The sequence below is a fragment of the Melozone crissalis genome, unplaced genomic scaffold (assembly GCF_028551555.1).
Source record: "Melozone crissalis strain CALT ecotype California unplaced genomic scaffold, PUWL_Pcris_2 ptg000081l_1, whole genome shotgun sequence".
Taxonomy (NCBI): Eukaryota; Metazoa; Chordata; class Aves; order Passeriformes; family Passerellidae; genus Melozone; species Melozone crissalis.
Window position 1 is genome coordinate 18,288,408 of NW_026535858.1, and position 25,727 is coordinate 18,314,134.

Consider the following 25,727-nt stretch of genomic DNA (forward strand, 5'->3'; position numbering starts at 1 on the left):
ACTTTGAACCTTATGGAACAGTCTGGCTGCCTTTTTGCTGTCTGAACATGTACAAAGAGCATATCCCTGCCCACAAAATAAATGCTACAGGAAGAGGTGGGTGCAATACCAAGCTGGAGTAGGAGAAGTGAGCCACAATGGTCACTGCACTCCTCAGCAGCAGAGCTGCACATGGCTGGCCAGGTGCAAAGCTGTGGGACCTAAGGCACATGCATCCCTCTCATCCAGTGCCTGATTCCCAAAAGAGCTGACAAGGTGCTCCAGCTCACAGAGCAATTGCTTTCTGCTCAAGTGGGAAAAGTCTGCTTTGATACAGAGGTCCAGGTTTGGGCTGACACATGGTATTTCAATAATACCTGGTGTCTATGAAGTGCTTTACAGCTCTTAATAGAGACTCTTTAGCTGTAGTGGCATTTACTGGCACCACTGGCAGTGGCGCCTGCAGGAAGGGAAATTGCATTTTCCTTTCTCCTAATTCATCCTAGAAATTAAACTCAAGAGAAAAGAAATGCAGACAATATAACCTAGTTTTTTAAAAAAAGCATAGCAGCAGGGAAATTACTGAAACCTGCGCTGCTGTCAGGGTTTTTTTTAGTCTAAGATGTTGAACCAATATATGACTCCATCCTACTGCTCACATCAATCCACTCTGAGCATTGAAACTGGCACTGATTCTACAGCATACTAAGGATTCATGCAATTCAAAATGCTGTATTATAAAGGTTATACTGAGTACAGATGGACCATCCTGGGAGGCAGCAAAACTGTTTTAATCAGCTTTTTTCCCTCTCTTTCCCTTTATGGGTGTCTGGCAAAGATAGCGTAACATTAATAAAAAGATAAGAAGCAAGACATACTTTTTCCTGCTCTACTTAGGAGAATATATTTTTAGAGGCAGTTCCATAAAGAGAGATGACAGAAGATCTCATCCGCTTCCTTTTACCAAAGGGGGCAGAGAAGACAGAAATACAGATTTGTTATTCAGCTGCTACAGAAATTTCTATCAACAATCAAACAACAAGATTTTCCCTCATGATCTTGCTCAAGGAAGTGTGACAGAAGTACAACATTCATTGGTAGGTGCTAGCAATGCTAGGCATTCAGTATCTAGTCACCTATGGGCCACCTACAAGGCACAGAGAAGAATAAATAGCTTTGTTCAAAATTGGTTTGACTAATGCTGGGGTGCAAAACATCACTGATGCTGCCAGATTACAGTGAGAAAAACTGTATTAGGACCTTCCTGACAAAAAAGTTTTACCAGAAGGTCCTCTCCAGAGCAGTGGCCCACATATTGGAGACTAAACAGGCCTATTCCAGCAGCTCAGAGTTTCAATATTGTGCTGCTGACTAGAGAGAAAAAAAAATCACTTACGAGTTCATGGAAATGCATTTGGTTGAATTATTAATGGCAAATAGCAGACTTTTCCAACTCAGACCTATTTGCTGTTCATGTATCATTGATAAACCTTTGTGGTTTCTATGAAGTGACTCATGTCAGAAGAACAAATCACAGCCTTTCTCTACAGTGTTCACCTCTTCTCTATTTTGTTATTTAACAAAGGGGAATAAAACATAAAATATTTTCATCTGTGAACAAGCTACTTCAAAGGTAAACCATATATTAGCAAGTAGAGCAAGTCTTGCATAAACTTTATGTAAGTGAACACATTTTATGTGAACATGCATAGAAAAAGTAAGGGGAAAAGTGGATTTAGTTGAAAAACAGTTTTGCATACTGTATTTTAAAAAATACCTCTATATTAGCTACAAAAATTTCACTCTCCTTTGTCTTTGAAAATAATTCTGTTTTAAAATCCATTGCCAATGGTCCTGTGCGTACCTCCTTACTGATGTCTTTTTGAAAGTGTCAGAGGTGGCACAGATTTTTCTTGAGGTACCTTGTCATCTGCTTTGAAATGCTTCTGCAGACAGCAAAGGATAGGACCCATCCATCCTATCTTCAGCTGTTTGCAGGGGAGGGCTATGCAGAGCTGCAGTCTCAATAGCTGGGACCATCTGCCTTTCTTGACCAGTTTAGCTGCGTGCATTGGGCAGCAATTAAACATGCAGAGCTCAGATGGACACTTTGTGGGGCAAATGCAATCCCCTTTTTACTCACATGATGTTGTCAGCCTCTAAGCATTATTTTCAGAAGGGAAAGCATTCCCCTACTTTGGTTTGGATCCACAGTTAGCAAAAGATTCTGACATCTGAAGAATATAGGTTTCCAAAATAGCAAATAAATTTTTCCCTGCTAACTCAATAGCTGAGTGAGAGAATATAGAGAATACAAAAGTCATAGGAGCAGAGATAATTACTGGTAATTTAGATCAGGGCAGAAATTTGTAATCTCATTGCTCTGAGTTGGAAAGCCCAAGTTATGCCTTCTGCATGCTCACAACATGAAATCAGACAGTAGTATGAGGCCAATTCCTATAGCTACCGCTTCACTGCAAAATGTGGTACATGCCAAGGTACTGAATGTGGTTCAGAAGGAGAGGGTGATCAAAATCAGTCAGTTCCCAAAGTGGTTCTTAGAAAACACTGAGTTCTGTGGGGCTGCCTCTCGTTTTGGGAACAGGGCTTGATTCAAGTTCCTGCACTGCTCCCACTGCTCCTCAGGCTCAAGCACAACTCTGTTCCACGTTGAACCAAGCATACACTCTCCTGCTGGGTCCCCAAGCTGTGGATCTAAACACAGTCAAACAGTGAATACAGCAAACATGAGAATAAACCCCTTGGCTGCCAAGCCATCTATTGGGCCTCTGCCCACAGCAGCAGCTGAACTGCGTGATAGCAATTTCCTGCCTGAGGCACCATCCTTCCCTTCCAAAAACCACCCTGCATGGTTTCATAGGCCAGTGGCTGTTAGATGGAAAGGCCAAAGTGATTCCAGCAGTCTTGCAAGGCCCCAAATGGAAGGGGAATTTGTGCTTACCAGCAGAGCAGCTGTGAATAATGGAATACTCCATGCAAAAACCTCTCCTATTTATTCTTAAAGTCTAATGAACACATTCCACATGCAGCTGGCAGCTCACAAAAGCCCCTTAGTGATCACTCCTCTGCTTCTTGTTCCACAAAACACTTGAATTGCTCACATAGAAATGTATTTTTTATATGTTCTTTATCCTATTTCAAGTCTGATACTTTTGCATGCATAAAATTCGATGGGAGATGCATCACTGGCTGTGCAAAATGGAGCCTTTATTTCAGGTTTCTCTCAATAGATATTCCATGTAATGATGGCCTATCCAGATGCACCAGTGTAGCTACACGTAGGGACAGACTGTCAGAGGCAGACAGCTGTTACCTACCAGTGACACTAATTCAGGAGTCAGAAGCCATGGCAAGAGCTTATAGAGGAGTATGTCAGCTCAATTAACAGAATAGCAAAGAAATACGCAGAGAAAACAGTCACAGCTACTCCTGCACAGCTGGATATGGTATGCTTGTTTGCATTTTAACCTGCAGAAAACTAAGAATCTTGCATCTTAAATCCTTCCTTATACTATGAAGGCAGGAAAGGGATGCTCCACTGAATGTGTTGCTCCCATGATTTACCTTGCAAGACAGAAAATTCCCTGTCTTGCAAAAGAAATCTGAAGGTTCATCGTATCATAGAGTGGTTTGGGTTGGAAGGGACCTTAAAGATCATTTAGCTCCAATCTCCCTGCTATGGGCAGGGATGCCACCCATGAGATAAGGCTGCTCAGGGCCACATCCAGCCTGGTCCTGAACACTTCCAGGGATGGAGCATCCCAATATGACTAACGTTTATTGACAAACAATGTTATACTTCCTAAGTATCAATTTTATTTTTTTCTGAACAGAAAGAACAGTAAAGGATATCTCTGTGGTTTTCCCCCTCCTATTGCTGACCTGAACTCTCCATTCACCCAAGAAACAGAGGAAACTGATGCAGTTCTATGACAACCTGAATCATGTTGTTCTCAATTATCACAGACTGGGTCACAAACAATAGTGCTGCTCACCCTCAATGCTTCACTGAAGCGCTTGAAGTTAGTCAGGGGCACCTGGGACCAGAAACAGTAACCCCTGCCACATCTGGAATGTTTGAGGTCTATTCAAAGAGACTTTGGCATATAACTCTCCCTCCAGGGAGAGTTTACTTTGGCGAACAGGTAAGGACAGCAAAATGGGCCCCACTATAAAATACTTGATAGCAGCAGAATCAATGTTAATGGGACTTGGCAGAACATACCCAATTTTATGAAGTTCCACACTGAAAACAACAAAAGCTACCATTACACACTAAAGCTAATTTTAATTTTCTTCCTCTCCAGAGCAAAGTGGTATCTTTCTCCTAAAAAGAACCTTCACATAAATAAAGCAAGAAAGTCAGCAGACCTTCACAAATTAGAGCCCTAGTCTTTCTGTGACTTTCCATTCACTAACTGGATTAATACTGCTTTAAAGGTGTCAGAGGTCCTTTCACAAAATGAAGCAGAAGTCTCACTGAGATCTTGCTTTGGCCGAAAAATTGCAGGACTACAAAGAAGGATATCACAGCTCCTAACTCTTTTTAATCCATTCCAGGAGGCCCGTATCTGAGGTAGAAGCACAGCTGCTTCTTTGTTGTGTCACTCTGACAGAACTACAATTGATTTCTTTAGAAATAAAAACAAAAACCCCCATCCAAAACTAGGAGACCATCCAGTCACCCTAAGTCAGAGATGAAAACCACATCAAATAGGCCTGAAATATTTTTTGATAAGCACTCACTCTGAGCCCTGAAATCTTTAGAAAGTTTTCAACAAAAAGTTATTTAGCCATCACTTATCCAGACAATCCAAAAATATACTTTTCTGGAGCAGCAACATCATTTATAAACTATAAACGTAAAAAAATGACGTTGTAAATAACCTCTAATTTTCAAGCAGCAGTGAGACTGCAGTGTCTGTTCTGTGATGATTGAATTTAGCAGAAAACAGACATTTCACAAAAACACAGAATTTCTTACACAATCCAAAGTGAAGAGCAGGCTGCCCACAATCCATTTACCTGTTAAACCAGTCATCTGTATAGCGGGGATAGGGGTAGGGATCATTGCTGCTGAAGTCATAGCTGGCTTTGGCATTCTACAAAACACAAGGAACACAGAAAATCAGCGGAAGAACAGACATGAAGTGAAACACAAATTGAATGAAAAGCTGAGAATCAATAGCAAACTTCATTCTGGGAGATGTATCTGGACAGAAACCAGTCCCTACAGTGCTGTGGCATTTCCCATTTTGCACACCAGCAAGCATAGGGAGCAATGCTTTCTGGCATGCAAAGCCTCCTGTAGACAAGCATGGTCAATTGTGAGATGGTGTGAGAGATCAAGTTACTACTGGGCATCAACATCAACACTTACAAGAGTATTCAGGTATTAAACTACTTGCTGTGGCAAAGCAAAGGTTAAATCCCATTTTCCAAATGGTGGAGGAAGTGACAAGACACCTGGGTCTTCCAGAAAAGAAGTATTCTTGAAAACCTCCTTTGTGACACTACAACAGTAAGATTTCTAAAAGCATTTCAATGCCTAAGAATGTACATTTCTCAAAATTCAACTGTGAAAACTGCATTAATGGCCAGCACATATACCCGAAAATCTCTTTGCATATTTTCTCATTCCTTTGTCTGAACAGCTTCACAAATGTGGCTTTCAGGCACTTCTCAAAATGTCATCCCATGTCTCTGCTTTCTATATAAATCTAATTTATTCCTGACTTGTCCTATCAGCAGTTAAGGACATTCAGCAACTTTTTCATATGAAGCAAATAGAAAGTTTCAGAAAGTCAAGTGCCATCTCCTTTTTTCCCTCTTAATGAAAAAATAAAGGGTGTCTGAAAATTAGGCTTTTAAAAATATTTAGCAGTTTCCTCTCAAGTGTATGTTCATTGAGTTTATGTTTTAATAATCATCATACTCAAGAAACTGAATTATGTTAATTCTCAATTAATGTGTACTTGTATTCCATTTAAGATTTGGCTGAGCATGCTATTGAAGATAATTTGAGATTTTTGCATGAATAGCTTTGCTCCTAAAAACATTCCCTTTCATCTGAATTTCAGTTCCCGATATACAGGAATAGACAGCCCATTGGTAGCACCCAAGTTTTGGATTCAAACCCTTAAACTCCCAAAAACTTGTTCCAGGATGAAATGAGGATAACATTGCCCCTGATACTGAGAGGGCAAAACTAAGTGTCTTTCAAGTTATTGTACAGTGGGGTTTTTTGGGTGGTCACTTCAAAGCCTGGTTGCTTATATACAGCACAGACAGTAAATATTTTTCAGCATTTGAATGTAGCAGAGATTTTCAGAGTGGCTCTCAAATGACTTAATGCTGTCTTCCAGCTCAGAGATTAATTTCTTCTTGAGATCCTTACAGATCTCTCCATATCTCCACGCTAAGGCCCTGATTTTCAGTCCGAAGATGCCTTCCAGTCATGTCAGCTATAGCTACAAATTCTCAGTGCTTCTAAGTCTTTGTGCCCAAGTGTCTGGGTAATTTGTTTATTTTAATTACCCCAACTGCTTATACAGCACTTTCAATGGCAGAGGTTTGCATGAGCTAAGAGTAAACAGAACATCACTTTTCAGCCAGGGAAAAAAGGGGAATTTGACATTTGTCTATAATTCATGACTAGTACTGAGAAGATGGACAAGCAGTTATTTTTTACTACTTCTCATAATTTAAGAAATTTACATTACTGAGGGGGAGATTTAAAAACATCAGAAAACAAGTACTTTTCCACAGAACACTTAATGAATTACAAAATTCACTGTCACAGATACCACACAGACATACTGCCAACTTCATATTCACTCAGAACTTCTGCTTCCGCTCTAAAAATATTGTACAAATGAAGATCTACACTCAGTCATGTGTCAACTGTGTTTTATTTTCCCATTTAGTAGAAATGCAGTCCCACTTACATACCCTAAGCTCAAAGGGAGTCTGGTAAGGCTGACTTTTCAGGACATCATCAAATATGCAAGCACCTTGTAGCAACCACTCTTGACTCTAGAATTCCCCTGTGCATAAATTAAGGCTGAAAAGCCCTTCTAGCTGTGCTGGTGTACCACTCATGTTCATAGCAGTGACAGACAAAGGGATTCCAGCCTGAACGATTCAGACACCCTACAGCAAACTGCAGCCCTACTGCAGACCCCAGGTAAGGCAGCTTATGGAAAGATACCTTTAGGCAGGCTATCAACCAAGTTGTTTAGCCAGATCATTGAGCTCTCATTTGCTTCATTTTGGATCACAGCACTCATAGGAAAAAGATAACTAATGGAGGGGGAACCATCAACAAAGGGAAAAATTAAGAAGTCTTGGAAAGAAAACAACTGCTAACTGAGCAATTTATCTTCATTAGGATCTTTGAGGAAAGACAGTGAGTTTCAGCATTGTGAAGGAGTATTTCACACACTATGGAAGCAGTGAAATGGATAATGAAACAGCAGAGAGAAGTACAAATGGACTGCTTCAAGTTCCTAATTTAAAGATTAAATCCACAAATACCTAAGCCTTAGCTTTTGTTAATTATTTTTAAGCAAAACTAAGAAATTAAACAATTTTGGAATTGTACCACAAAGGGAACTGCCTGAGTGGACAGCTTAAATATTTCATTTTGTGTTTTGCGAAGTGAATATTAAAATCTGTGTTTTGCCGTTGTTCTCCATAGGCTGGAGTCCCCACTAGGCAGCAAGAGGGATTTTATTGCTAACATGGAGAATTAATTAGCATAGGAATCCGTGAGGTTGCAATCAAAACCAGTGCAGATGAGGATCCACAATAGCATGCTGAAATGGGAACACTTTGCTTTTCCACTCTGGTGATTCAGTGCCCTGTTTTCTTGCCAAACTAGTCTACTGGCAGTTCCTTCTCTTAGACTTGAAGTGTTTAACACTTGATTTTCAATATCTAAGGTAGTTGCTTGGTTTTCAACCTTGGGGAGAACTTGAGCCTCCAACCTCAAGCACTGGTCTGGCCTTAGACCAGTCAATGGCACTGGGTGTTACAATGAGGTGAATCTAATCCCTCATGTTCAATCAAAATCAGTTCATTGCTGCAGAGTGATTTCATGTTTATCAGTCACTATCTATACACAACTACATTCAAATATTATCTATTATATAATAAAAAAGCTATTACAGAGAGGAATGGTATTGCTCTTGAAGGAATATCTCTATTTTTGCCTTCTAGCCTCTACACTAAACAAAATACTAACAGAAGAGTATCAGATCTAAGGATGAGACCCTTTCAATAATTTATTAAGTAATGGCATGTATACCATGACAGAAATAGATTACTTTTGCCTCTGTATAAAATTCTGCTTTCCTTAAAAATAACCTTAGACTAAAATTTCCCAAAGAATTGTCTTGTACCTTTTCAAACACATACAGTAAAATCATCTGTGCAAAAAATTCATAATGCAAAATATGACACTAACAATAAATCAGTTGTCCCATGAGTTGTTCAGCACTGTAATAAAATTATGTACCTTGAATAATGCAGTAAGCTCATAAATTTTTGTCTTACTTCAAAAGCTTCTGCAGCGTAATTCACATACACTTTCCTTTTTCTCTGTAAGTCAAGAAATATGCCTATGCTCACATGCTAGTGCAGGAGACAAAGCCACATCCCACTGGTCACAGGCTGATTCTATTAATGACATTAAAGTCCTGTACTAGATCTGAGGCAGCAAGATACCTTTTTTTTTGTTTGATTTCTTTACTGATCCAAAGAGAAAGCAAAGTCATGAAGTCCAATTACAACATAAAACATCTCAGGGAAACTGTACTAAAATAAGTCTGAAGATCATGTGGTGGCAAAATGAAATTCAGTTTTGTACACACAGGCTTAAATAAATGGAATATGCTCACCAAAAGGTGAAAGAGGAGACAACATATTTAACCTAGGAGAGATGCTGCAAGGCTAAAAGATCATTAAGAAAAAACCAGAGACACTGCTGCTGAGTCAGCCATTGTACAATAAGCCCTCTCCTCTCTGCCATGGGAAGCACACTTTTATTTTGGTTTGGTTTGTGGGGATTTTAAAATGGAAATGAAAAAAGCTCTGTAACTTTTTAAATGCCTCTGCCTCTTATGAACTAATGTACATGTCCTATATTTCTATCCAGCAAATTCAGTGCTGTTTTGAAGACCATGTAAACACCAAGAATATATCCACAAAGTAATGGGTTTTGTTCAAAGATATTAATCTTGAAGAGCAAATTCAAAACTGGTGACATTTGCCATGTCTCCCCAGGAACTGCAGCCTTTTACCCACTTCTTATAGGTACATCACGTAAGTAAAAATACTGAGCCAGACAACACAAGCCAGATATTGAATAAGACAGCAACACACTTCCCTGCTGTTCTTTTCAAAACAGCCACAGAATAATAAATCAGAACATCATTTGAAATTGATGGGAGTTGTGTCCTGGGTCCAGAATAGTATCTGAGGTGCCTGTAAGTGCTCCTGGTATTCCAGTTCCAGTTATTCAGTACAGGCTCTACTTGGCCACAGCATGAGCAAGTAAAGAGCTCACTACAACAGTGATTTCATTTTGTAGTTATTTCTGAAAAAACCTTCAATTTCCTCAGCAATCACCAAGCATCTGGGTTAGGCCAAAGGAAAAACTAGGGCAGTTATAGTCAAAAGAAGATAAACTGACTGCAAACAAGTTTCTACTGCTTCATTTACAACAGTTAAAATTGTTGAGCTTATAAAATGTAAGAATTCTAATAATCCAGCTTCAGAGTTTATAGGAAGACAAGTTGGCTGTGCCCCACTTCTTATCTAACAACTTACTTTGCAAAGCTGAAAGTTTTTCAGTTCTTAGATTTAAGAGCAAACAAACAAAAAGGCAGTTGAAAAAAAACATGGAGTCTCACTTTAACATTTGCATTTATCTTCATTAAGGTAGCATTATTTTTAAAGTTACAGTTATGAAGACAAATAGCTTTGCTGAGGTCATATCACATTGTATTCTTATTCTATATTAAACAGATTTCTTTGTCAAGTAACTGATGATCCTCTCTACATATCACTTAGCACTATAATGTCACACAATCACTTATTTTACTTTTACCAAAATAATGGCCTTCCTATTTCCCCTGCCGACAAAATGAGAAAACCAGCATTAGTTCCACTACTGGCTGATGCTACCCAGCATGTGAGCATCTTTAAAAAAAGGAGTGGAGTAAACACACTTTTTATTTCACACAGGGTAAAGCAAACAGGCAGTACAGCAGTGCTACAGATCTACCACCCAGGAAGATCTAAGCACAGCTATTTCCCGGCTCTGAAGAACTGGAAATAAATCAGAAATTAATTCTTAGGTACCAAGACTGTCAGGTGTTTTCCCAATCAACAAAATGAAAGTCCAAATGTATCCAGCTAATTGCCATCTAACCCTGTGGCTGTTCGCTAATGCTTAGCTCAGACATGTATAATCAAACAGGACCAAAAAAATGGGAATCACAAAGACTCAGAGAAAATGTTACGTTGGGCAGAATTTTTAAGAGGTTAAGAATTTTTGCAATCAATTTTTAAAAATAAAACCAGCTTATTGAAATACCCTCCATTACTTTCCCCTGCATCTTTACCTGACAGAGGGGAAAAAAAAAAAGAAATTGAGGCAGACATGAGACTATACTAAAAAGAAGCAGCTAAATTAATTTCTGTTTATAATAAAAACACTGCTTCATTATTCACCTCTTGGCATTCTTAGCCTGCTCCACAATTTTCAGGCTGATGGGGAAAAAACCTGAAGCACATCACCAGCTGTTAATTGCTCAGAGCCAGAGCTCTGAAGGTAAAAGCAAGTTAACCTACAGAACTGAAACCTATTTCTGCTCAGCCAAACATTCCTTAATTTTCAGAGGGGGTACACAAGAACCTTTAAGCTGTACCTACAACACACAAAGGAGGTATGTTCATAGGGAGTCATAAGGCCAAGGCAATAAAATTAGTAAAATAAAAATAAATTAGGCAACTAGTTGCTGTTAAAGATTTTCAGGGCAAGTAGCAAATTTAAAGCCTTGGGTTATAGAGTGAACTCCTTGGTTTCTTGAATTCAGGGGGAAATAATAAGATGGGGAAAAGGGCAAATAAGTTGTTAGAGACATGAGTCTTTGGATTATTTTATTATAACAGGAAATACAAATTGTGCAATGACTTCTACAGAAAAATACTCTGAACACACTTTTCGTCTAGTTTTAGCATTCCATTTTATTAAAAACCTGGCCCACATTCCTCTTCCAATGGATAATTTTCCTCTTCAGATACTTTGATTATGCATTAGTTTGACCTACTGAAGTTGAAAAAGTAATAGAGGTATAAAGCTGGCAGCAGAAAAATGAGGTCCAACTCAATTATTCTTAGTTGTGTCCCTGTAAGTAATAGCTGACAAGCCCATCGCTACATCAAACATGTGCTTGCTGGGCACTGAGCTGCAGTAAAGGTTGTGTTTGCAATGTTTTGATGGCAGCCAGCACTTAGAACCTCTTGGAAGGATAAGCAGGAAGGGACAGGGAGCTTAACCATCTTGCTCCTGCCCATGAGCCCAACATCTAGCAAAATCTGCCATGGATTCTTCTCATCAAACATAGCAAGATCCAGATCACACCCAGCAGCAAGGTCTCTTAAGCGGCATGTGGGGGATTAGGGAGATTTTTTTTTTTTGTCACTGTAAGAAAACCTATAGCTCAGAGGCTGCAATACAAACTCAGCAGTCCTTCAAGTCACGCATGACATGGTCTGGCAAGAAGTGGTCACTTATGCTGGGAGAGCCAACCTTTCCCTGCTGCAGTGTGTGATCAGCAGGCACTGGCAGCGACATTGCAGAGTCCAAAAAAGATGACAATTATCAGCAATGCTCACTGCAAAATGCAGCATTACTGGACTTGTGGTTGCAATGGCACTCAGAAAACAAATATGGCAGGTTGTTAAAGATGACCACTTATAGAGGCTACCAACCTATTGTTACAGAATGACCAAACTGGAGCTTTGCAAAGAGGGAAATCAAAGCGGCTTAGGTGGTTTGGGGGGATGACTTACAACAGAGAGACCTGGTCCGTGTGGGTTATGGAGAGGGGAGGACAGGGAAAGCTAGTCTGGTGATGCAGAGGAACTGAAAGTGAAAGCAGACAGGACAGAAAACTGGTTGGATATTTTCCTTCTCATGAAAGGCCTCTCAGTTGACAAGAGAACTGTTAAAAACCACATAGCTGGTGTTTCACCTAAATTGCATGAATATGTGTCTTAGGGTGACGTTATGATGCTTGTATCCCCATTTGTGTGCTCTGTTTATGCTGGATAGTATGTTCTGTGCCTTCAAGACTGGCTCTGGAGAGTGAAAGTTTTGTTTTGGTTTCTTATCAGCCTGCTCCCCCATGCTTGGCGGGACACAGAGAGGAGCAGTACATAGTGCCTCTTTTGCTTTTTGCTTTGCTCTTCGCTTTGCTCTTGCTTCTGCTTCGCTCTGGCTTTGCTCTTGCTTCTGCTTCGCTCCGGCTTTGCTCTTGCTTTTTGTTTCTGCTCATTAGTTAGTTTAGCTAAGCAGTCTGAATTTTCCCTGGACTGTTTTTCTTTTGCTTTCTTGGAACCACTCGAGCCTGCTCTGGACTGTGACATGGGAAACATCAAGAGTTTGCACCTTGTGGCCTGCAGCAGCTGCCCCCAGCACCGGGTGGACTGATAACAGAGCAACCACCCCCAAGAGAGACTTTCTGAATTTGTCATCTTTTTCAGAGTAATGAAAAAGTTTTGTCATCTGATATTGTTCATTTTGTGTGTTGGGGGGTGCTGTGCCTGTTAAATAAACAGGTTCTTTCCACTTCTCTCCAAGGAATCTTTCCCGAATCGGTTGAGGGGAGGTGCCATGTGGGTGGGCTTTCTGGAGGGGCCCCCTTTTGGAGGTTTCCTCCCAAATTTGCCCTAAACCAGGACAATATGGAAGATGAATGAAGACATAAAAGTGACATTGTAGATGAAGCAAAAGGAGGTGAAAATTTCAAAGAAGAGACTCAAAAAACACAATGCAAATGATTAGCTGCATTTCTTTTGTCACAAAAAGCAAACACAGGTTGATGTACAATCCTTAGAGTTAAAAGGTCTTGAAGACCTATTGTGCGTTATTTCGGTTTTAAGCTGACCTCCTTAGTATCCCAGGGAAGAATTATAATGTGACTTAACACCTGTCAAGACATACTGGGCTCTCAGGAATTTTAATGCACCAATTTACATTTTCTGGCATTAAAGTTTGCATTGCTCATTCCATGTGGAACCACTTAAATCCAATACAGAGAGAAAAGGTGGAATCTTCAGAATGTGCTCATGTAAATCCACACATACTAAGTTTTTCAAGTATTTAAGATTCTAAATAGTACATGATCATTCCAGGTTTTTCTGTTAAAGATTAGTATATTTGATCATAGCTAATGTATTCACAGCAATTTGCTCGATGTTAAAATTTAAAAAGTGTCCTAGACATCATTAGATGACTGACAGAAAGATCCTCAACTACATCTGTCAGACACAGTATCATGGTTGACTAATCCTGCAAATGAGTTAAGTGCCACTGAATTAAAGTGATTTCGTTTCTCATACGAAGGAATTCTAAAAATCATCTGCTAGCATTGAAATGATGAAGTCCTTTAACACAGCACAGTCTTCATCCTCATCTTTGTACATATTCAAAGATTCACCTCATTTAACAAAAATCAGAAAATGATTTGTCTGAAAAACATTTCCAAACATTCCCAATCTGCATCAATGTTTTCAAGTAAGGACAGCACAGGGAACGTGTAACTGAGGTATCCACTACCATACACATTTAAGTTTCCCCAAAAAAACAGCTATACAGTACTGGAAGTAGCCAAAGTTTCATCAAATAAAAGCTCCCATTCCACAGGAAAACATGCTATCCCAGGCAGTTATGTTTCCACAGCTCGTGGTGTCTTTATTTGCTCTGCTGAAGTCTATGCCTCTCACTGCTATGCTTAAAAAATAAAGGCAATGCACAGTAGAACAAACTGCAATTTACATGATCTGTCAAATTGCTGATTTTAACACAAAAACTACCATTGACTTCAATATGGCCAGCATTTTATAAGACACTGTGCACTGCTATTCTGTTCTCTGGTAAGAGATGTTCATTAGGCATATTGCTTTCTGGAAAGAAACAGAAATTGTGAACATTATACTTAAATCAAAGCAATCTGAAATAAGGCAGGGGTTTAAAAATGTCTTAACTACCTACATAGCTGCCAAGAAATAAAATATTAACATGAAGAACATAAATGTAAATAAATAAAATCAAACAATGCAAAGCAAATAACCGTGCCAAGGTGAAGTGCCTGTAGCCATGATATTTGCTGAAAAATCCTTTCCTTAGGATTTTTTCTCCTGAGAAGCTGAGAGGCCTCAGGAACAAAATGTAAACAATGATTATATGCTGCTGTGGAATGCAACAGGTGGATCTCATGTGGTTGTTTCTAATTAATGGCCAATCACAGTCCATCTGTCCAGACTGTCTCGGTTATAATTCTTTGTTATAATTCTTCTTTTTCTATTCTTAGCTAGCCTTATGATGAAATATTTTCTTCTATTCTTTTAGTATAGTTTTAATATAATATATATCATAAAATAATAAATCAAGCCTTCTGAAACATGGAGTCAACATTCTCATCTCTTCCCTCATCCTAAGACCGCCACGAACACTACCACAAGTGCCAGAATGGAAAAGACTGAATTCATTTCAAATTAACCAAATTAATTTACAGGTACAGTGAAGGAGAGGTGTTTAAAGTATTGGTGAATATCTGTAGCTTTATTTACTGTATCTAGGCCATTTTGATGTCAAAAAAGGGGCACTACTTGTAAATTCCAGGTCTCCTGCACTCTTTTACTTTGCAAGACTGGCTTATCCAGATGGTATTGGGGAAGATGAAACAGGAAAGCATCATAAATATGATTGCCTGGCAAAAGATTTTGAGAATATAGAAACTATAAGCGAGACTGAAATGAAAGCAAGCTTTGAGATACCTTAGTTATGGAACAACTGGAAACAATGGTGTGGCCGGCTGAAAGTAATCCCCTTTTGATGATATAATACCCTCTGCCTGCAGACAGGTCCAAGGGTCAGAGCAGACCCTAGTAGCTTAGCAGAAGGGGTCCAAAGAGTAGTTTTTAGGGTTTAAAATGAAACACAGTATGATAATGTAGTGATTCTTATAGGCTGTATGTAAATACTATAGGATTTGTATATTGTACTAGATTGGTTAGTGAGAATTAGAATATTCAACACAGAAGAAGATTTATTGTATTGTAATGGGAACCTCTCTCTCTTACCCTTTTGCTCTTTTACGCTTTTGCTTTCTTGCCCTTTTACGCTCTTACCCCCTCACACTCTCTACCCCTCTCTTCTTTCAGGCCTGCTCCGAGCAGCAGCTGGCAGCTCCCAGCAGGGCCCTGCACCCAGGCCCTTTGCAATAAACCACAAGTTCCACGATCTGGCTTCAGAGATCTCTCCTCTCCATCCGTCCCAACCGTCCTACCCCCCGATGCTCTTACAAGAGGACTTGGCCAAAGCTCTCCTTTTAAAAGTTGAAAGTCCAGTAATTAAAGTGGGGTTGTGACTTTCCTTGTCAAAATCACCACTGGGCCCAAAAAACTCTCCCTAACCCCATCAAATTTTGATGAAGCTTTGTGAGGGAACAGTGCTCCACATGCACCATCTAATTCAGACTTCCCTGGTGATACCTTGGTAACCAAAAATAACTACAGCATGAATTTTAATTAAGTTGCATCTAAATATTGGTGGATATTCAGGGATTTCCACACCGGTTAGGGTCTTAAAAAATATCAGCAGCTAAATAACTATTCTTTGAGAAACAGAAAATAAAGGCTTTCAAATGGAAAAATCTTTAAAAACTGGGCCATTTTCAATGCAAAATGTACTACTTTCATTTTGGGGAAAGGAAACCTCTTTTTTTCAATTTGTTGAACTTGACTTTAAAATTACGTGGTGTTCACTGCCTCCAGGGACCATGTGACTGACCCTCTTCTCCCAAGTGCACCAAGCACCAGAGTGGGATTTGATTGCTGCTCTTTTAATTCAGCACATTCTGTCAAATATTTAAAATTAGGTTGAACTGATTCAAAATAAAAATATTTCACTTTCAGTTTCCCATGGACACTTAAATTTTATAAAAAGGCTTACTTGGAGAAACCCTAGAGAGAGACACAAGCCAATTCCAAAAACATCAGCTAGAACTGATGCAGAAATGTCATCTGCTCTTTCATCCTTGTGCATTTCTCATTTCAACAATCTTCATTTACTTTCCCTAGATGATGCTTTAAGTGAAAATTAATACTAGTGCTTTATGATTAAAGCGATTAGCCACCTTATACTTTCTCAGTGTGCAACTGAATAAGTGCATTGGTTATAGAGAAAAATAAACGCTGCAGACAATGAGTGCTTGTTAGCTTGCACAGTATGTATCTTTGGCACCATCTCACATTGCTTGCACACCAGGCATGTATTTAACTTGAAAATTATCCCTTTCAGGTGGTTCTAATATAGAATAAAGCAGGAAACTTTTTGCAGCATACATTGATCGGAAAATAATAATGGTCAAATGCAACTACAATACGTGAGTACTTTTTGATTCCAAAGAACAGTGTTTTGAGGCTATTTTATAGCCAGCATAAATCAGTGCATCCCCCTGGAGAGACCAACATCAGTGGCATGGTGCCGACACCAGCTGCATGGATGGTACTAATCACAAAGCCCCAGGTCTTGTCAAGCATTCAGGGTCCAGATCTCTAAAAATGGGCTTCAGCAAAGCCATTCACATAACAACTTTCAGTGGAAGAAATCCAGCTTTCAGCTGCAAACACAGCTCTGTGACACAAATCATCTCCCCTGAGGGCAATCACATCTCCCTCACAAGTCACAGCCTCTTTTGCAGAAAAAGCCTCTTTCTGTGCCCTCTGGCCACATGAAATAATCCAGTGGAGAAACAGCCTTTATGATAAAGCCCCGATCTTGGCCCTATCAACCGAGTGATGCAAGACGGTCCGGGAACTCAGTCCCTCTGGGAGACAGTGTCGGAATACCCAGTGAGCTCGCAGCCACCGCAGGCTACCCTTAGCAAGCTCAGTGATTGTCACCTCTTTAGTGATTACCAGCTTTCTTAGGATTTCAACTCTTTGCTTGATCACTAGGGCGTCTTGGCTGAGGCCGAAGCAGATGCGAGAGAGGAGAAGGAGAAGTCCTGGTGGTTCCACAGCGATGGTTTACTGGGGAGTCTGTGAAGGGTTCCAGCGACAGTTCTTCTTCTGTCAAATGGGCTAAAACAGCCCCTTTTTATAGGGTATAGGGGGATCCAAACTTGTCCAATAGTAGGGGTCAGGGAGAAGTGGCCTATGAGGTTACATAGATAAGCTATGGGGCGAGGGGTCAAAGACGGGAGCTTATTTTGCTGTCTCATTATGACTGAGCAGTTCCTACTGTTAAGTCTCAATCCTCCATGGAGCTCTCACCAGCTCCATAGTTCTGCTACAAGCCTTTACATTCTTTCTGCTGTTCCATCTTTTTGATTAAGTGGAAAGCTAGAGATTACTATTACAGAAACTTTTTACCTTTCATTAAATAGGAAGACACTGACATCTCCTTTACACAGGCTTCTCTCCCCCATTGGCAGTGCTCATGTTAAGCAGCAATAAGGTACAGAGCAGAGGAACTGTACAGTCATCTTATTTAGACTTCAATATACAAGCACCAATGACATGTCCCTTTAATAGCAGTTACTGTTGGGAGCAGGCAAGGACTGTTTGTAGAAGCCCATTATGTTTTCCAAGATTTGAAGCATTTTCTGTATGTGACTAATTCAGGACACCCCTCCAGGTACACTGAGAACCTTATATGCCTGGCTGATATGATCAGAGAGGGCATCATCTCTTTTTTAGCCTTTATTATGTTCTGAGGAAAAAAACCAAAACAGATTGCACAGAGTATAGAAATGAGCCCAGAAGTTGATCCTGCACAGAATAACAGAAAAAAAATTAGCTACGTCTGAAAGAGAATTTAATTATTTTCCCAGTAACTTCTAATTTTTTCCAGCAAAACTTTATTGTCATGCATGTCCTGAGTAATCATATCTAAATTCTAAAATAAGTCCCTGAGCTGCCAGACGCCACCTGAGCAGCATAGACAGCCCAACAGAAGGCTACCAGTTTTGACTGCTAAGGCATCAGTCAGCCTCGCATTTTAACACTTGATCCATCCTTCCATCCTGGCAAGAGAGGCTTCATTCTGTCTCAGCAATTTCTTGAAGCAGATTGTGGCAGAAATTTCATTAACAGCCTTCATCCATCAGTGTTCTAACTGAATTTTCAGTGCTAGCAGAAGGATGTATTGTGAATTTATCCCAGGATTTGTTTGATCATTTTTAGGTTTTATGCTAGTGTTTATTTTAGAAAACCTATCAGCAAGACCCCAACTCCAAAGCAACACCAGAAAACCCAAAAGAAACCAACCAAGCCCAAATCTAATTAGTGATGTGCTGAAACAAGTTATTATATTTTTTATAATAAATGCTTTTTTAACATTAAAATTAAAAATAGATGCTAGCAATTACAGTCAGCACATAGAGTTTTCCCATAAAATACCTTTAATGAATCAGAAGTAAATGTTTATTGAAATGAAGTGTCTAGTGCATGTGCTGCATAGCCCTTTGAAATGCAGCAGGAAATGCAGTCTGTCTCAGAGGCTTTTGAAAATCATGCCACAGGAATCAGACTTCATAAAGCTGCCCGATACCATACACTAGGCCAGTAGGAACCTGACTCTCCCATGTTTACGATTCCTGAGGATTCCCTGGGTTCATATTAAGTGCAGAGACACTGGGAGCTTTTCAGAGTATTTCCAACGAATTTTGTCCTGAGAAGGGACAACATTTTTCTCCCCACCAGTTTACTGGACTCAGGAAAAAAATCAGCTGGGATTTAGAGGTGGGGGGTCGGTGGGTCACCAAGGCCAAAGCAGTGTGGATCAATAAATGTTAGTGCAGCTTTGTCAGCTCTACAAAATCCCACAACTATGCCCTACAGATTTTTACTGGAGATACTAATGGTTTGTACTGGTAAATCATTGCGCTCAGGCTCATGGCTACCAGAACAGTTTGCTCGTTCTTTTTGTGTTGTGCAGGGAGGCCAAATCATACGCAGAAATTCCTGGTAATGAAGGAAAAACAGACTTTCTAAAAGTAAGAAGATGCTTTGTGCTGTTGCTATGCTTTGCTGTACATATTGCAGTGCAAAATTTATTGCCTGTATTATTTCTTATTCGTTTTGTGGCTGTAAAGACTATCCAATGGTGTTTTTGTTCCTCTAGCAAAAAATGGCAAATGCAGCTCAGAACAGAAGTGGAACATTTCCCTGCTTCACTGCTTATGTGATAAGATAATTATTCCAAAAATATGCTCCCACTGTCAGCAAGGCAAGGGGAGCTGTTACAGTATTGGCTGGAGATAAGTTATCAAAAGTGATGACAGAAAGACTGCTTTCTGTTTGGAGATGCTGACAAAGCAGGAAGAGAAGACAGGCAAGGCAATCTGCTGTTCACATCTAAATGAGAAATTATAGATGACGGAAAACTTTGACTAACCCTGAGGTAAATCCAAAAGTCTTCCCTCATTCCTTACATATGGCCTTTCCTGTGTACAGTTTGAGTGACAGTGACAAGGACCTTAGAAGATAAGGCTGCACCATAAGGACAGACAAGAAAAGAGAGGAGGTTTGGGCAAGGCCAGCAATGAACCACTTCTCAGGTTGATGCTTGTTTGTACATGTTACATCTGTGCAATTCTACAGAATTCAAAATCTTTTCAATTCCTATCTATTACTAAGAATTGCTGCTTGATTCTCATTGCACATTTATCAATACTTGGTGAAAATGTTACCTATTCACATAGTCACCTCCAGTTTTCCTACAGTGTTTTTCTTGTTCTCTCTCTCTCCCTAGGTTTGTTAAACCAAGCTTTCAGCTTCAGGCAGAGTTCAGACACTGAAACCAGCAATTTTTCACTCCTAGCCCGAGTCTCTTGGTGGGATCCTGATTTTTCTAAGTTCTGCTAATCAGGGACAAACCCACTTATAGGAGATTATCAGCTCCCCACTACTCTAAGTGGGAAAATGCTGCTACACTGACCTTCACCAGCAGGCAGCGGCCAAGGATAAAATACTGCAATGAAAACCTGGTATCAGAGAGAGCTTAGCTTATGTTTCTGTTTGCGGCACAAGACATCTCCATTTGCTTAGTTCTTTCTTTAAAATAGTTTGCTATGCCCATCCCCAAAAGCTGCTTTTTTTCCCTTTTATTAGACATATCTCAGATGCAGCCCCTGTAACTTGACATTTCTTTCTCACTCAGATGCTGTATCTTGGAGAAATCAGTCCTGAAAATTGCTGGGTTTATATGTACATTATCATTTGAGAGCAAACCATGGTGTAGATTAGGCCCCAGCTTTTTAATTATCAGTTCATAATGAAGGGCTCTCTTTGTGGTGAAAAAAATAGTTTCCTGAAGGTTTCCAAGGTTCCCTGCAGGGTTTCCAAGGCTTGGAAGAAAATACAGATCATTCAACAATGAGTGCCTCTGCATTCACAGTGTAGAATGGAAAATTCCAGCTTTGCCATAACTCCCTGATCCCAGAAAAGCAAGTAGATATACTGCAGCAAGCCAGGAGGCAATGGTGGGAGAGCAGTCCACCCACACAATGAGCAGGCACATGTCTTTCCATGTATATAAAGAGCATTAAAACCAGAAATGGATGATTTAAGCAGTAAATCTTAAAAAACTACAAAGAAAATATGGATGGAAGTGCACTCCATGTGCTAGGTAGAAGTTCAACATCTTAAGAGAAAGTACAAAGTTTTCTTCTTCAGAAAGATCTTTTTCTTCCCTGACCCTGCATTTCATCTAAGTGCTAATCTCCATTAAACTATTCAAGCAAAAAAACCCAGAAAGTCAAAATCATAAAAGCCAAATTAAAATGAGGAGCCAAGAAAAGGTTTTACACTTGAAAATGCTCAACGGCCAAACCTACCACCTTTGAGAGACTTTCTAATTGCTCCCAATTTTCCAAGCAAGATGTACAGACACTGCCAGGGTATGCAGCAGGCTTTAATACAATTGAGAAGCTTTTTATTTGCTAAAAATAAACAACAGTAATTCAGAGAAAGCTGCCCCAAAGTGCAGATATAGTGAAACACCAAGAATGTGATACAGGAGTTTTACAAAGATGACTATAATTGCTATGTCAGCTTAAGCGACTTGTTTCATTGCATTTTTACATCTAAACTGATATTTTCTTCAGTGGAATTTAAGTCCTCATCTTTAGTTCATGCCCAAATTACTACCTACTGGGAAAAAGACCCCCATGGCCTCTGAGAGACAGCAGAGGCTGCCAGAGCAGGAACTCCTGGGACTCAAGGAGTACCGTGCAGCCTTGCAGGAAGAGGCAAAGTACAGGCGAACCAAGCCCTGCACTTGCTCTGCTGTGGTTGGGCAAGGGAGATGATGGCAGGTTTTATCAGCAGTGTTCTCACTAGGACAAAATCACACCTGCACAAATCTTTTCAGATCCTTGTTTCAAGTCAGTTTTCTCACAAGTCTTCCATGACTGCCACTAAAGGTATGATGACCCCCATGTCCAGACAGCTTTTCTTTACAATTTTCATCCCAGTATCTCTTAACACTCAGATTTCTCTCCAGCTCCATTACTTCAGGATTTCCACCATCATGTCTGCGCACTGCCCTTCTCTGTGTCATTTTCCACTAATTTTCACAATATTCACTATTGCCACTCTAAAACCAATATATTTCTGCTAAACCTGACAAATATTTATAATTAAACACAAAATATTTTTGACTATATTTATCATTAAACACAAAATATTTTGGAATTTAAAGAGAAAGTACTGTATTACAGCGGAATCTAGTTTTTGTTTGTTTTGGGCATGATCCTGATTTCACTGTTTACAACAGAACTCTTGTATCAGGTACATTGTGCAGACTTTTTGCTTGTGTATTTACAACATGATTTTTAGAAACAGAATATCCCCGCATACGTTGTCTACACTTGCTGCTGAAAAGAGAATGTAAAGCATGTGCTTTGCCCACATCACATACTAGAAGACACACAGAGCACAATTTCTGAAAAAAAAAACGCCTGCTTTTTAAGAAATTATTTATTTCTATCAATTTATGGGAACATCCTACTGAGTTACTTCTCTTGGGAGAGAATTCTGCAGTCAGAGCACAGGGTTTAATTAGCTGCTATTAAAGCCAGTTCATAAGCAGTGAAACTGGCTAATCTGCATTCTGTGGTCAGCTGTTTCCCAAATGCCTTCTCCAAAGCATTCTATATCCACTTATTATCTACGAAATGTGCTTTGCTACTTGCAACACAAATAGATTTTCATCCTCTGTGTGTTACTATGTTCCAAACTGCCCGTATGCAAAAATAACTGTCTTCCTCATTTTGGAGCTGTTCTATCCAAGTGGCTGACATTTTTTTCCAAAATTTCCATCTCACCTTGTTTCTCTTTTCATTTAATTGCAATTGCAAACTAAACCACATTGTGCAGCTGAAGCAGCCTGGCCTTCCCTCAGGAAGGGACCTGAAGATAGGAGTGCTAGTGCCAATGGAGTGTTGGAGGGAGACAAAGAGTTAAGAAATGCAGGAACACTCTAGTCCAAAGGTCTGAATCCTGAGGTAGATTTGAGGAACAATCAATTTGCATAGCATGTGCTGAGAATACACAATCTGCCCTGCACATGCTCTGAAGCACTGGATCAAAACACCTGGTATAAAGGAATTAAACTGCTCCTGGAGGTTTCAAAGGCTAATACATGCCTTGCCACAGCCCACAGCTCCATGGCTCTCCAAGTGATAGGGGAATTCTGCATCTTAATAGCAGGACTTAGAGAACTCTAATTCACAGGTTACTCATTTCTGTCCTAAATCCAATATTGCAAGCTGCAGCTTATTTAATTTGACACAAGACTGTCATTTCTCCACAAAGAGCCTTGTCACATTTCCACTCCTTGCATAGGTAGCCCCATTTTTGGTCTGCTTCTTTCAATGGGAAATGTATGATCACTAAGATCAGGAGTCCACCTGTACTGCTGTTCTACTCCCTATTTAAAATTTTGTAGCAGCGACTATACTAATAAGAAAATCCACATCTTCCAGGAAACATGAGCATGAACTTACGTAGTTTGATGCAAGATCTGGATGCAGATAATCAATTCCTGCAACAAGACAATGACAGAACAGAAACCAAAGGTTAAGAGATTCAAAAAAGATTTTCTAATGATCACAGAATAAGATTCCTTTACAACCATAGGAAAATAATCATGCAATGCAACTGATTGAAGTGAGATTCCAGTTTTTAAATGTGGACTTTTCAATAATTTATGTCAAAATCCAGATGCCATTTGAAAAAGTGAGCTGAATGACAAACTTTACTGTTTTGTAGACTAGATCTTATTTATTTATAAGGTTTAAATCACAATTTATCTTTGTATGAGTTTTGTCATCTCAAGACATACCAAAATGAACAAGATTAGTGAGCACTGGATCAGTACAGGATAGAAAAATGAGTATTTTTAACCAATGTAAATTAAGTAGAAAATTACCTAGAGTAGACTTGGGGTGATCACTAAGGCAAACATTTCAGATTATATGCATGAAAGGATAAATATTGGATTAAATAATTTTAGCAAATATTTGTGTATAGGCTCCACATTTTGGTAGCGTGCTAAAGATTCTAAGTGTGTAATACTCATTCTATTGCAATAGAATGATAGAATGGCAATAGAATAATAGAATACTCATTCTATTGCATGGCATCTTTCTATACATGGCAAATGTAAAAATCCCAGTGGATGGTGTAACAAAGGCAGCAGATCTACACTCAGCTGGGATACGATGACCTATTACCTAGCCAGTTAAAACCTATAAAGCAAAAGCCACCAATCTCATGCTACATTTTCATCAGCACCACTCAATACTGTTTTTCTAATCACTTCCCCATTACATGATCTATTTCATTTGCAAGGAGAATGCCACATCATCACAGTTTTTCTGATGGAAAGATTACTTCTCATTCTGTAAGGTCCTTAGCATTAGATTTGCCTTAAGAGACCCTTGATCCAAAATGGCAGATGGACAATAAAAATCTCTATGAAGAATCCTGTTATCCAGGCCATCATTTTTAGAGTTCCTAGAAACAAATTATAAGGCAAATTACTCCCTTCTGTGAAAGCTGTATCTGATGGACCATCGGTTTTATTGACGCAAAGTTCAAATAGTTTGCCATCATTCCCATGACAGTCATACCTTGCTAATCTGAAAGCCAGGTCCCACCTCTGTGAGATCAGTGAAATCATGACACAAGAGGTCATCTCTTGGATGAGATTGATCTTTCACCAATACATAAATCAAGTTGCTCAAGACTTAATCCAACCTGGCCTTGAACACCCCTACAACCTCCCTGGCAACCTGTTACAGTATCTCACCACCCTCATAGCAAAGAATTTCTTCCTAATATCCAGATGTCTGAGTCTACTTTCTTACTTTCACAAAAACCTTGCCACAGGAGTAAGCAAGTGAGGAACAGAAATAAGTAAGGACAGATCTCAGCTGACTCTAGAAAGCATATGTTGATACAGACATTTTATTTATTTTTAATTTTATTCAGCCCCATTAAAGGAAAACATTCAAAGTTTATTCCAAAGAGTGTTGAGAGACTGCATGGAATTCCTTTACTTCAGCAAGAACCCATAAGTAAGAGAGCTGTAACTTCAACTGTACCTTTTATCTTCATCTTTCCTGAACTTAGTCTGAAACTAGCAATATATCTAATATGCAGATCTTCCCTGATATTCAGTATGAAAGTGTTTAATTATTTCCACTATCAACGATGACTGAAAATAATGTAATCCAAAAAACTTTTTCTTTGGTATTTTTTGTACAGCAATTTCTTCCTCCAGTCAGTGCCTACAGAAATCAAGGGGAGTTTGTCCTTAGGTTTAATAGTCATTACAGCGTGACCTGGAAGATATCTGAATGATAATTGCAAACTATTTCTAATGCTTGGATATCCATTCCTCAGTACCCCTATCTTTGTATCATATTTTCCCTGAAGATCTCAAAGTATTTACAGAGGCTGGAAGTCTCACCACTACAAGTAATTGATTATTACTTTTTAATCTTTTTTTTTTAACTTCAATTAAATTAAAAAAGTCTACCTAAAGGATTAAATTAGTACTCAGTCTTCACTTACCATCATCCATAATTCCTATGGTTACTCCCTTCCCTGTGTATCCCAGCTCCCATGCTTCAGCTACATTAAGGTCAAGTCCAGGAGTCCCATCTGCTTGACCAGTGTTAATCTAATACATCAGTGAAAAAAAAAAAAAAAGCTTTTTTTACTGGACTGACATATTTCCACAGTCATTGGTTCTTCCTTTATGCCTTTGCATGCATCTTTGGTACAGAAAACATATTCCATATGTTTTTGGAGTATGCATCTGTCCATAACCATATCTACTGCAATAATGCAGCTGTAAAAAAAACAACCAAGCAAACAAAAACAACAACAACAAAACAAAACAAAAAACCCCAAAC

The 25,727-nt window shown here is 39.3% G+C and overlaps 1 protein-coding gene across 2 annotated transcripts in view; it reads right to left on the reverse strand.

Moving 5' to 3' along the window:
- The window catches only part of PCSK2 (proprotein convertase subtilisin/kexin type 2), a 106,685-nt gene that overhangs the window by 25,898 nt on the left and 55,060 nt on the right, over positions 1-25,727 (reverse strand). The window contains exons 4-6 of one of the 2 annotated variants that reach the window (XM_054290605.1): positions 25,384-25,492; positions 23,310-23,347; positions 5,026-5,102 (exon numbers count right to left, since the gene is read on the reverse strand). In XM_054290605.1, the coding sequence (XP_054146580.1) occupies positions 5,026-5,102; positions 23,310-23,347; positions 25,384-25,492 (224 nt within the window). The remainder of the gene's footprint in view (positions 1-5,025; positions 5,103-23,309; positions 23,348-25,383; positions 25,493-25,727) is intronic. The other variant, XM_054290606.1, reaches the window with a different exon arrangement.